This window comes from Natrix helvetica (assembly GCF_964273705.1).
Source record: "Natrix helvetica genome assembly, chromosome: 1".
Classification (NCBI taxonomy): domain Eukaryota; kingdom Metazoa; phylum Chordata; class Lepidosauria; order Squamata; family Natricidae; genus Natrix; species Natrix helvetica.
In genome coordinates, this window is record NC_138548.1 from 318,034,621 (window position 1) to 318,049,113 (window position 14,493).

The window sequence follows — 14,493 nt, forward strand, 5'->3', positions numbered from 1 at the left end:
TCTGTTTCCATTCTCATCATCTTTATAGATGTCATAATGCTGCTTCTTGTTTCTTCTAACAGCCTGTGGAATTCTTTATTATGTTCCTTCAAGAGATTGTTGTCTTTCCTGGCTTAGGCTTATCTTTTTGGCAATTTCCACCATGCGTTCAGTCATCTAGTTACTTGCTTCTGTGGTTTTTTAAAAATCTTTGACAGTTTCTTTTCACATTTATCCTTAACAACTTATTTGTTTTCATTCCACAATTCCTTTGGTTCCCTATCAGAGAAACACCAAACTGATTACTGATGTTTTCCTTGAAAATAGTGAGTATATGTTCAAAATCATATCATGGAAACATGGCTGGCTGTGTTCTACTTTTGTTTAACTTGGAAACTACACATGAGAGGTTTGTGCTCTGTTTGACAGTAAGACGCAGGCTACATCTTTGGTATTATCACTGAACTCTGTCTTTGCATTAATAGTATACGCTATTTCAGGGGTGGTATTCACTTATTTTCCCTACCGGTTTGCAAATGTGAGCGTGCGCACACACACTTGCTTCACTCGCATGCGTTCCGTTGATGCATATGCACGGCCATCCATGTATGCACTTTGCTCACACACACAGTTTGCACGAATGTGTGCGGCTTGAAAATGTGCCTAAATAGGATGGCATAGAGCCGGGGCAGGTGAGCAGGCCCACCCGTAACTTCCACTACTGGTTCAGGCGAACTGGTCCGAACTGACTGAATACCCCCTCTACTCTATTTGATTTCTCTTTACTTCATCTGATATTGTTAAAGTATATAAACATTATTTTAGTTGTTTAAGTTTGGGTTAGCAATGAAGAAATCACTGGATTGGCAGAAATTATTACCCTGCTTCATTTTGGTTTTCTTGGCCATATAGCCCCACTATATTTTCTTCCTTAACGTTTCTAATTTTGGCATGCCAATCATGAACCTCAAGCAAATAATCTCGCTAGCATGTTCTGTTTATTTCAAATTGAATGTGGCTAGAAAACTCATCACTTCCTCTTCTTCATCAGTGGTTCAAACATAAACTTGTTATCTTAAAGAGATTTCTATGAAGAATGATTTATATTATTTGGTTGCTGACTACATTGTAGACAAGCACTGTTCTTGCTTTATGAAATTGCCATTCCTGGTTTTTTTCCATATCCTGAGTATGATCTTCTGACCTAATGTGTACCATTCCAGTCCATTACAATCCGTGGTCATGTAAAATATCAGCGCAGAACTGATTCATTTCTTCTTTCACTGTGTTGTGTTTTTCATACTTCTTAAGTTCTATGTTTTCACTGTAATCTTACAAGTTTGAATTTTCTTTTTCTGCATGGCAACATCAGTTTTGATCTGGTCATGTATTAGTATTTATATCCAAAGTATTTATATCCAAATGATCCCCAGGTCTTCTTTAAAAAGTCACTTCCTTAGTAAATGCACTCCAACCTGAGAGGCCCATTGTGCAGCACTACGTTGTCATTTACATTATGTTGTATGTTCATGTGGCTTTCTTAGTACAATACAGGAATGGTTCACCATTGCCTTCTCCCATGAAATCATTGCCTTTATCAATATCATTAAAGCAACAATCCATTTCCAGCATCTTTCTATATCCCCACTACCAAAATATAAATGCTTGCTTGCTTTAACCAGGCAACTGACACAACCTTCACTCCTTGGGTGACCCTGCTGGGAGTGTATGCGTTTTTCTGATCTAGCAAGTAAAAGTAGGAATGCTAGTGGGAAAGGAAATTCAGCAATGAATTGCTGTCCTTCACTTGTCTCTATTAAACCTGTAGGGATGGCACTGCTAAAGAGATTTATTTCTGAGGCAGCATTGAGATTGGCTGCTTGAATGGAACAAATTATGCCACCGTATTTTGGCTACCTTACAAACGGGAGCAGAGCATAGTAAGGTGGCTGTCTTGATAAGCCTCTCTTTAATTGAATGCAATCTGTAGATTTTGAACCTACTTATAAGAACTGAAATAAGTGTCTTTTTAATCCTCCAAGATGAGATACCAGGGATTATCCTATGCACAGAAAGAATAATTTTAAGATGGTGTTTGAAGCATCACAAATCTGTTTCCTTTTCAGACTTGGGAATAAGTTGTAAATCATCCAGCTATTTGCTGTGTAGGAAACATTATAAAGCAGTGACATTTCTTAGTGCTTTGGAACTAGTAAGTGAAGTCAAGCGCAACTGAAAATAAAATTGCAAACCTCCAACCAAGAATACTGCCTTGCATTTACTTTAGGAGAGACTTCTGGATGTATCCAAAAGTTTGTTTCTCCTAAACTGGAGACGAATGTTGGAGGTGGTGACCACAAACTATTAGGACCATCAGAATATTTTAGATAAATTTATAAATATTTTTTCCAATTTTCTTATTAAAGTTGTCTTTTACCAAAGCTGCTTTTTCAAGGGGCAGCTGGACTTTCTGGTTTTTCCTTTGAATATGTTTCATTTCTCATCCAAGCAGCTTCTTCAGCTCTGACTTTTACCACTTTCTTACAATATCTTTAACTACCCAATTCCAATAATCTGTGATTCTCAACAGCCAGTATTTATCGATATGGCTCTCATTGATCTTTGTAAGTCCTTCCTTTTTAATGCTCATTCTAATCTAATTGCAGCAGCAGATTTTTCTTCAAAAATCGTTATCTTTTGAGGGTTTTTTGGTAGTAGAACAGCAAGCATGCAGGGATTCATTTTGGTACCAGTGTTGAATGTCAATTGTGAATGGTAGTATTTTCTTAAAAAATATTCTGCTGTAAGGAAAAATGACTTTTCAAATTTTATATTTTTTTTATTAAAAAACCCTGCTTTTATTTTAGCAGGACCTTTTATCCAATATCTGAAACAAGGGGTTTGTCCTCTGTTCTAGGGTTGATATGAAGTTGTAGCTATCCAGATTACCTGTGTACCTATTCTGATCCCTGAAACCTTACAGTTTCTAGCTGAGCGAAGAATTCAGTGTAACAAGCCAAACTTGTCTTCTGTTGAGCTGCTAAAGAAAGATGGTAATGATCAGGCATAAACAATCACAGTAACCAACATTATATCTTGCTGTAAAACCCTAAAACCTGGTCTGTCTTCAAGTACTTTACCCATTTCCAGTCTTCGCTCCTTAATGTATGACATAGCAAACTAGAAAAGTTCCTTTCTTGATGAAATTAGACAATTTAGCATATTGATTGATGGTATGTGCCTAAGAGATTCATCAGTTATTTGCTTTCCATCATCTGTTTCCAAAACCCTTTCATGAAGAGGGCAGTGTTAATGAATAAAAATTCAAAATAGACTTTCCAAAAAATCAATTTTGTTTTATGGAACAATAACTCCACAGAGTTTTCATTACATTGTTTAGTGACTCATTTATATGTGGTGACCATAATGAGATTTTTATTCAATCTGTTGATGATACCATAACTTCTAATTCTACCCACACTTTTAATTTCCAAAAGCCCATTCAACAGATTTCTAGAATCACAGAAAATAAATCATAACTTTTTGTAATTGTTGAAGGCTTGTTCCTATTTCCAGTAGAGAAATGATTTTTTTAAAATTATGAGTATCGTGTGTGTGTGTGTGTGTGTGTGTGTGTGTGTGTGTAAAATATGCTAGTCAGATATCTTCAAAATGTACCTAATTTGGTTCTGTGAAACATATCCACTCATACAAGTTGTTTTTGTACAAATATTAACTAACTCTCTTGTAGCATTAGGCCATGAGACATATATGATGTTAGATCTGTTTTCAGTTTTTTCAATTATCCCCATTAATCACAACATCTATTTGAAACAGCTGCTGCAAAAGGTCCTTAACAATTGTGTGGTGAATAAAATTCCTGCTGCTTACATTTTTCCTCATAAGTTAGCATTACATGATGTACACATTTGTTTTACATTAATGCCCTCCCAAACAATCCATTCATTTGTGTTCCTGAACACAAAATTGAAGCACAAGCTTTCTAATAATGCAAACTTTCAAAATAGTCAATTGTAGTTATCCATCCCGTAAGCAAAAGGCAACTGCAATGACAAACCTATATTTCAATTAGTATCTTTATGTAAGAGTCTGCCTATCTTCTTGGTTACTCCAATCAAGCTGTTCAATATTTAATAAGAAAAACTGTTTTGTTCTTAGTGCAGAGTAAATTAAACTAGGCTAGCCTCAGTCCTTCATTGTCTGCTGATTTGGTCAATCTGCAAGACTTCATTGGATTCATCAGATTTAATCAAAGTTATGGGTACTAACAGCGTGAATGTGTATATGTGTGAACAGCATGGATACTTAGCTAGATCGATCTCTTACATGGAATTCCCATCTTGATGTTTCTCATATTCTAGGAAGCTCATGATCAGTGGAAATATGGATTATCATGCCAAGTAAGAAGCTGATACAGTAATTTACTGCAACAATAGCAATAGCACTTTAGGCTTATATACCACTTCACAATGCTTTAAAGTCCCTTCTAAATGGTTTACAGAGTCAGGATATTGCCCCCAATAATCTGGGTCCTCATTTTACCAACCATGGAAGAATGGAAGGTTGAGTAAATGGAAGATTGAGTCAACCTTGAGCCAGTCTTATTCTGCATTTAAGTATGAAAGAAATGGTGACGTTTCTCCAAGAGGCCTAGATTTACCATTGTCAGTGTACAAGTAGTCCTTGCCTATAGGCTGCCTTGCTTTGCAACTGCTTGAAGTTTTTAGAAACAAAACATAATAGATTTTGTTTGTTTGCATTCTAGCCATTTTAAAGCTCATTTTAACATGGTTCCATAACCTTGAGTTTAGATGGCACACAAACATTTGGATGATGATGATGATGATGATGATGATATACATATACTAAACTATGAAAACCTGGTTTTCTAGAATTAACACAATACATTGTGTTTGTACAACATGTTGTGCTTGAACCAGCTACTTTATAGCCTTGCATAGTCATCTTGGTATAAGAATAGCATATAAATTTGCCTGATATTCTATTTTATGTTTTTCAAGTGACCATTTAGGTGGAGGCATATAGAGAAACAGTTTGAAAACATCATATAAGGAACATTTGAAAGAAAGATGTCAATTTGCTATTTTTATTCATGCAAGTTATTTTTATGTTCAAGATTTATTTGAAGGAACCATATTACAGTCACCAGTCAAAATGTCTAATTAAAAAAAAACCCAAATACAATGGATTTTTTTTCTCTTTTAAGGAAACCTATTAATCATGTTTTTACACAATGAAAAGCCAAGTTCTTTCCAAACATATTTCCCACAATAATTTTGTAAAACATTCCAAGCACTGCTATTTCATCAGCAATTGTTTTCTGTGTGTTTCCTTTTCTATTTTTAAATGAATTTCTTAGCCCAAATAACTATATATTTATGGCTACTTTTTGTATTTCTTTCTTCAGCAGTAACCCTTGCCATTAAACCTGTTGCAAAATATTGCAGCAGTAGCTGAAAATCCCTGGATTTTTTTTTTTGCAGCAATATCTTTCAAAACAAAGTAGAAAAAACTCATGCACTCTGTTTAATCAGATGCAGTATATGTGATGCCATGGCAATAAATACCAGTTCTGTCAGTGTGGCCTTCTCATAAAGCACATTCACAAGCTTTGGAAGCAGCAGTATGATTGACACATATTTTGTGTCTGAGACTTTAATAGATTTTGTGCAGAGGTTTAGCCTTGTTTGTTGGAGGACAGGGTGTTGATATATTGGAGAAGGAACTTAAATCTGAATCTACTATAGATCCAGAATGCATAACTGACCTTGATTTTTCCTAGGCTGGGTCTAAATTTAGTGTATAAACTACTCACTAGTCCATTGTAGCTTCATAGCAAAATCAGCTTTCTCAGCAAGCATTCTTGAAACTTTATTCTCCCCAACCTTGTAAGTGAAGTTAAAGAAATAGTACTAAATACACTAACCTCAGAGGGTATTCCTGGACTGCTTGTAGAGTTCCTACTGCTACCCCTCAGAATAGGTTATCCAACTATTCCATATTTTCCTTCTGAAAGGAACAGAATAGTGGATAAATGGAGGCAAACATTGAAAAAAAAACCCTCCCCATAAAAGGAGAATGATTGAATGTCATAATCTGACATGTAAATACCCCTTTATTCTCATTTTATCAGAAGAAATTATGCTGGTGAAAAATTGGCACTACAAAACAGATGGAATACATGCTCATGAGCAGCCGTGTTTATATTGTCTGGGGCACCCTGTTCCAGTAGTGATGTGTAATATTAGTACCCATCAAGTGGAGGAATTTGAATGAACAGATGTGGATCACGTGGAGTTCTGAAACATTTTTATAATAGCTGTATTAGAGCAGTTAGATATTCAGAAGGGAGAGATGAAGTTATATCACAAAATTAAATACACCCTTTAATGAATGAAACAAATATTAACTAATGACATTAAGAGGCTTTCTGATGTTGACATGAATTTAATCAGAAAAAATCCCCTTGGATTCTTTAACAATCTAATACAGAAAATGTTAATAAAGTTACTGCTATTCAATTTGAATGTTGCCATATAAAGTAATTATTGAATTAAAGTTTGTGGAAAATTCATTTTTAAAAGTTGGTTGGTTGGTTAGTATAACCACCTCTCTCAAACCAGTGACTGTGAGCAGCAAACAATCATAAAAACAGTTAAAATAATTAAAATACAATACATAAAAGAAATGAAATACCAGTAGCAGCTGAGAGAATTGTACTCCATTGGTGTCAACATAACCAAGAAATAGGGCCCTTCACTTACTCAGGGCCCTGGATCCTGATATTAAGGTTCATTCTAATATCTGGAGGCAGAATGTTCAATAGAGAAGGGCTAGAAGGCACATCTCCTGGTCCTCACCACTCGACAATTCTTGGCTGATGGAATCCAGAGCATATAAATCCTGGTGGACCAGGTTGGATGGGTAAAACAACTGGGAGAAATACTTTAAAGTTGGCAAGCAGTTAACTTGCATCTGGAAGCACACTGGCAAACAATGATGGCTCCAAAACAATGGTGTTAATGTGTCATGTAGCCGACATCATTTAGAACCTGTGCAGCTACATTCTGTCCTTGCTGAAGCTTCTATATGCTTCTCAAGGGCAGCCCAAAGTAGATTACGTTGCACTAGTCCAAATAGGAGGTTACAAGGGCATGAGAGACAATGAGCAAAGCTTCCTGATCCAGGTATGGGTGCAACTGGTGCACCCAAGGGGTGTGAATGCCCTCATGGCTAACACCTGCTCCAGTAGGAGCTATGAGTCCAAGAAGACACCCAAATTGCACATCAGATTCATCTGAGGCAGTGTCACCTTATCCAGGAAGCATCCAAAGCCACAGTCTTGCATGGGTTGAGTCTAAACCCATCATGCCCCATCCAGGCTCCTCAGCCTCTAGGCATTGAGACAAGATTATCCATGGTATCACTCAGGCAGGAGATACAAAGCTGGAGATCATCAGCATATTGATGAAAGCTCACCTCAAACCATTGGATCACCTCACCCAGATCCATCTTCTCAGTATAAATATTGTAGTTGCACAGGATATTGAACAAAGCTAAATTGTATAGTTGTTCCTGTACTATAATTTTTCAGCCTGAATGCTTGCATGTTGGTTCTTAAACTTTCCCATGTGAATAATTGTATTTGCTTTTGTAGGGTGATAAGTAGCTCATTTGGGCTACTTTGTAATACACTAGTATTAGAGGTGTGAATTACCCTTTGTATATATGGACAATGTTATTTAAAAAAAAATCCATTGTTAGTTTATGCTCAGAAAATCATAGCTTGTTATTTCATCTAATAGGAAACCGTAGGGGAGCCCTTTTTTCTCCTGTTGTGTGCTATTAAACAACAGATCAATAAAGGATCTATTGATGCCATCACTGGAAAAGCAAGATACACACTTAATGAAGAATGGTTATTGAGAGAGAACATTGAAGCAAAACCAAGGGTAAGAATCTCCTTTTTAAAAAAAATAAAAATGTGTTTGTTACTTTCACAGTTGCCTATGAAGCTTTTGTAACCAGGACACCTTAAGGTTTGAAAGCATGTTTGATGCAACAGGGAGGCTGGTACCTCTTTCTGAGTATGAATCTCTGTTCTGAAATTCAAAAATGCATCCTGTTCCTAAGCAACCATCACTGGTTACTTATTCCCTTGATAGACAAAGTGGCTGAAACTGTGACCAGAGACAAAAAGGACAGCAGGGATCAAATCATGATTTTTCTAAGTGTTCATTCAGTTAGCAAGCTCCCCTGAGATTAGAAAACTTCTTCCCAAACTAAATTAGTTTTTTTCACTTACAACTCTGGTTTTCCCCCCCCAAAAGATAAGTCATTGTTTTTCTAGTAACAGCAGCCCCAATGACATGTCAATTCTCCTTGAATTCGGAGACAATACTCTATACAGAAGTATTTGGGAGGGGAGTGTTTTCCAACTTAAGTGTATGTCAATTGTTCCACTCAGTCATCTAGCAAAGGAAGACTCCTGGCCCATTGTTTTACTACAAGTGTACTTTACTAAAGCTTAAGTAGTTACCATAGCAAAGATGGATCTGGCGTTTTCACGTGCAAAATGGTACAATGAGCTTTCTCTTTTCCCCAGCCATTCCCCTGTTGTCAATTAATGTCCAATTGGGTGCTTGTATATTGTTTGGTAATGGACCTTCAGTTTGCCAGCTCTGCATTCCAATGAGTGATCTTGGGCTGGATAGTGTTTCTCACGCCTTGCCCCCACCCACCCCAATTACTCCCTACATTCCAATCCTCTTTGCCTCCCCCCCCCCCCCCCCCCGCAGTTGCTAATGTCAGGCTGTCAGCTTGTGATGCTAGGCTAGCAGAATGGCAGCCATGACAGTGTATTAGAAAAAATAGACCTTGAAAATTGATCATATGTAGTGAGATAATTAGCCAAACACAAAATAATTGAGGTTGACAAATCGGAATGTACCCGAAGTACAATTTTCTTAGGAATTATGTAGATTAGATACCTCTTGTACAAACTTGGCTACCTATTCTGTATATCAAATGATAGTAATTGTACAAACATATATGAGATATGCAATTCCTAAAAAGTCAGTGTTGCTAAGACCTGAAAGACAGAGTATATATCGAATCATCAATTCATAGCTGATGAAAACAGTTGTTAGTTATTCAAGGTTATGATGCTTTTAATACAAACATTGTAGAAATAGAAAAATTACGCTGATTATAAATTGGTTCGTGTTAGTCCGTGTGTTAAATTCAGCCTGTTAGTAAATGCAGCAGTGAAATCTCTGCAAAATGAAAATTAAACTCTGCATTCAACTGCAGTTGTGTAAATCTAGAAGAGTTGTCACAGAATCAGGGGTCTCACTCAGAAGTTATGATGGTGTAAATGAGAACAGTTTTGGAGCACTGAATCCTTTGCCTTATGGCCATATCCTTGTTCCTAACTGAACGATAATTTACAGTGCAGAATTGAAGGGCAGCTTTGTCTTTCATGAATAACCCCATAGGAATAAATTGGAGAAATGTAATTGAGTCTTTGTTTATCAGTGGTTGAAATAAAAAATGAATTCCCAATTCTATTCAGAGATATCGTTAATAGCACATAAACAGTCCACAATTGATTCTTTTTTGAAAATGCATATATAGAAAAATATTCCCGTGATACAAGCAGAACTGTCTACAACGTGCAATACCCAAGACAGCATATTGACTGGTTGAAGCCCAGAAACAGTGGTACAAACCCAACCTGCTGTCATAACAAAAATTATAATTCATTAAACGTTTATAAACTTCCCATCTCTTAACAGTTCTGGGTTATAAGACTTTCAGATATGTAGGACTGAATGTATGCAGTACAAAAGACATCATACAGGTAGTCCCTGACTAACAACAGTTCCTTTAGTGACCATTTGAAGTTACAATAGTGCCGTGATGGCGAACCTATGGCATATGTGCCAGAGGTGGCACACAGAGCCCTCTCTGTGGGCACATGCGCTGTTGCCAGCTGCTCTTTCTAGTTTCCAGCAAAGACCAGTTGTCTGGCCCATTTGTGCATGCCGGAAATCCAAAGACCAGGTGGCCAGTACAAGCATGTGCACTGGCCAGCTGGTCTTTAGGTTTCCAACGCTCCGCCCCACGCGCATGCACAGACACAGACACAGACACACACACACACATTCCGGTTTGGGTATTCGGTGTCGAAAAGGTTCGCCATCACTGCAATAGTGACATGATTGTTTTTCACACTTATGACTGAGTGTTGCAGCATGGTCCCATAGTTAAAATTAAGTTGCTTGGCAACTGATCAATATTTCTGATGGTTGCAGGATCCCAGGGTCATGTAAACACCTTTTGTTACCTTCAATTGGGAAACCAGATTTACTTAACAACCATGCTACTAACTTAACAACAACAGTGATTCACTTTATAATTATCACAAGATAGGGCAAACTTCACTTAACAACAGTAATTTTGGGCTCGATTTCATTCCTAAATCAAGGACTAGCTGCATTTTGTTGTCCAAAAGAGAAAGCCAATTTGATTTGATGGTCGAGGTGTTGGATTGCAAACCAGGAGATCATGCTTCCTGATATCCCCTCGGTCATTAAAACCAGCTGGGGCTTCTTTTCATTCAGTCCAACCCATGTCACAGGTTGCTGTAGTATGCAAAATTGGGAGCATTAGAAATGTACCCCACCTTCTATTCATCCGAAGGCAGAATAACAATAAAATAAAATAAATGCTCTTCTCAAATCATATTCATAAGATATTACCAGCTATACATTTAGAACACTTCTGTTTCACATTCACATTGTGAACATACGGTGCATGATTATATGTAGTTGCACTACTTCCAGCTGAACATTGTTTTAATGGAATAAAATCCTGAATAAAATATTCAGGAATGGAATCATGGACATGTTCAGTTATCAAGAATAATCTTCAGCTAATGTCTATTCCCAAATGGTTAAAAAAATATATAGTTTTCTCTCTTGATGTCTTTTGCTCTTTCTGAATCAACTAGCTTGTAGATTATAGCTAGTTAATTCAAAAGGAGCACAAAAATGTAAGAGAGAACACAATGGTTTACAAATGCAAATTCTCGTAAATATCTTCTTATTGCGACAAATGCTGCATGGGCCTGATTATTCCAAAAAGCAAAATACATTGTAAAGCTTTCTTAAACTGTGTCATGTCCAACTGCATTTAAAGATGTATTTGATTGCTCTTCTGTATTTTTTAAAAAAAATCCAACTATATTTAATAAGCTAAGATACAAGGCAGGGGGATTTTAGCAAAGCTTTCTCCCTAATGTGTTTTTTTATGTTTGGGGGTAGGGTCTTTTTTTTTGTCTTGTAGAGAAGTATTTCATCATATCAACCCTCATTTGCAGTCTGAGGTAGTTAAGTTAAGACACATGTCTAGGTTTTATCTGCTTATATTTATGAGAACTATGTCAATGCAGCAGTGGTAGCAACAAAGAGACACAGGAGCTCAGGTTGCTAAATGTAATTTCTGCTTAGCCCAGAGAACAGTCAAGGTCATTTATTATGTAGTACCTCTGTGTTACATATCTCTCTTTCCCTTCGTCCCTCTCTCTCTCTCTCTCTCTCTCTCTCACACACACACACACACACACAAACACACACACACACACAAACACACACACACACAAACACACACAAACACACACACGGGGAGAGAGACAGTATTCATCATCACTCTAAGGCAAAGTAAGCTATCACTTGCCATTCATTGTACCCATATTCACTGGTGCTAAAAATGAATTTATGGAAGAAAACAGCAAGTGCATGATATGGTTCCTGTATTTCAGACCTTAAGTCCATAGACAGACAGTTCAAAGGGAGCTTACGATGTTCTCATATGTCTTGAATAAAAACAGTCAATATTAATTTACTGATCTATAAATCAGTGCTTTTCACTAGCTTTAAAATTCATCTCTCTTTCTTTTAATATATGGCAGCTAGATTTGCCAAGAATTCTTGGGAGTCTATGGCTCATAGCCTTTTTATGTCTTATAACTTGTGCACCTCACCTACAACCTTAGCAACCATCTTCCTCCACAGAATCTTAATGTGTCTTTCCAAGGCTGTGGAATGGACTCGCTGAGCGTTCGAGTAATGGATACAGATACGCTCAGTCAGGTTAAGGAGAAGATACTTGAAGCCTTTTGCAAGAATATCCCATACTCCCAATGGCCAAGAGTGGAAGATGTTGACCTAGGTAAGTACAGTTTTTTTTTTGTTCAGAAACACCCGTTTTTATCTTTTGAATATGAATTCTCATCATATACAAGATAATATTCAGACATGGAATATCTTCCCTTAGTGTATTTTTGTGATCAGCTGTTTGGGAATTAAGCAGCCCTTTAAGAGATTTGGTCTTTGTTTTGTTTGTTTTCCAAAATTCATTTACATTAAAAATGGTTAAGTTACATACAAGCAAAGTAATCCCCAAACCTAGAAATCCCAGGAATGAAAAATGACAGAGATGGGTTGAATTGAGGCGGAGTTTATTTATTTATTTTTATTTTCAGAATTTATAGACTGCCCCCTCTCCCCGAAGGGACTCGCGTCTCATTAAAACAAATACAAAAGATAAATATCCTATACCCTTAAAAACAAATTAAACCTAATACAGCTGTACAGAAAAGTAAAAATTAAAAGCAACTAAAAAGCATACCCCTAAAAAAAACTTTAAAGTGCAGGCTTGAGGAACTAAAATTGGGAATTAGGCCAGGCCGGCTAAATTGAACAGGTGGGTTTTAAGCTTCTTACGGAAGGAGCGGAGGTCGGTGGTGTGTGTATGTGTCCGTGGTGGAAGGAGCGGAGGTCGGAGTGTGTGTATGTGTCCGTGGTGGGTTTAAAAAAAAAATTAGAACCTCTTCTGTAGGTGTGGCCTGTTTTGTGGGAGTGGCTTGCTGGCCATGTGACTGGGTGGGAGGGGCTTGCCAGCCATGTGACTGGGTGGGTGTGGCCAACTTGTAAAATGTAGTGAAATTCACTTAACAATGCTCTTGCTTAGCAACCAAAATGTTGGCTCAGGAACTCTGGCATTGAAGTGTGCAAGTATTAAAGCTGTCAAGTTACAAGACCCTTGCACCCCTAACCCTTTAGAAAAACCCTGGGGGGTGTTCAAACTTGACAGCTTTAAGATTTGTGGACTTCAACTCCCAGAATTCCTCCTCCAGTCATGTTGGCTCAGGAACTCTGGCATTGAAGTGTGCAAGTCTTAAAGCTGTCAAGTTACAAGACCCTTGCACCCCTAACCCTTTAGAAAAAAACCCCAGGGGTGTTCAAACTTGACAGCTTTAAGACTTGTGGACTTCAACTCCCAGAATTCCTCCTCTCGCTCTTCATCTTGATGATGTCCGGACGGGCAGGGGGAGGGAGCTGAAATCAGTTCTAAACGGCACGGTAGATTTGTGGAACCCACCCCTGGTATGTGTGCATATGTTCTTGGATATGCAAATGATGTAATACATAGAGATGGCACTAAGGAGATACATCTGTAGGGACCCAGAAGAAGGGCCTTCTTCATGGTGGATCCCTCTCTCTGGAACGTCATCCCCCATCCCCCCCATCCCCAAGATTAGATGGGCCCCTACTCTAACACTCTTTCGGAAGGCCCTGAAGATGTGGTTCTGCCAACAGGCCTGGGGAACCCAGAGCCGGATGAAGCCCATTAAATGGCTAGTATGAATGTGTGTTGTCACCAGGGAGGGAGGAGGGATATTAATTATTTTATTTCTTATTATTCTTTTTATTTCTTTAATATGGTGTTTTTATAGCCTTGTAAGCCACCTTGAGTGACTATGTGCGAGTAGGCGGCAATATAAAATTTCTAAATAAATACATAAATTATTATTATTGAATGACCAAGCCATCAAATAAAACACAGAGGGCTAAATCTCATCAATGCCCCCAGTTGTGCCTCTTGGTCACGTTCAGAAAAACAGCCACTGGAACATAAAGTACTGTTGCTAATAATTGCCAAAAACTAAAAAAGGACATCTTGTCAGAACGAAAGGTAGCAAACTTTATTTCCAAATATAAATGCTGGGGCAAGGTAGAGAAAATGGTAACGTTCACAAGAAGTTCAGCAGTTTCCCTCTGAATTTTTTTTTTAAAAGTTCTGAGGAAAAATTACCTTGCTTGAAATCAGGAAAAAAATGCTAGCTTTACAATTAATTAATAGATTTTTTAAACTTTATTTACATTCTCTTTCGTAAATTGTGCTTCAGAGTTCATGTTTGAAATTAACTGAATTTCTGTATCAATGCATTCAGGGTTAGACAGTACTTGAGCAAAAGAGATTGCTGTACATTTATTTAAATCCAGGTAGCTGGAAATCAGAGTGCTAGAAAATATTCCTGCAGACTTCTTTTCTTCGCATATTCTCTAAGTACTATAGTATTTTTATTGGTATAGATGGGACAAAGAGGGTCATAACATCCAAGTA

General features: G+C 37.4%; 1 protein-coding gene across 1 annotated transcript in view; it reads left to right on the forward strand.

Moving 5' to 3' along the window:
• The window catches only part of PLXND1 (plexin D1), a 164,974-nt gene that overhangs the window by 124,033 nt on the left and 26,448 nt on the right, over positions 1-14,493 (forward strand). The window contains exons 26-27 of the mRNA XM_081939433.1: positions 7,827-7,973; positions 12,099-12,255. Coding sequence (XP_081795559.1) covers positions 7,827-7,973; positions 12,099-12,255 — 304 coding nt within the window. The remainder of the gene's footprint in view (positions 1-7,826; positions 7,974-12,098; positions 12,256-14,493) is intronic.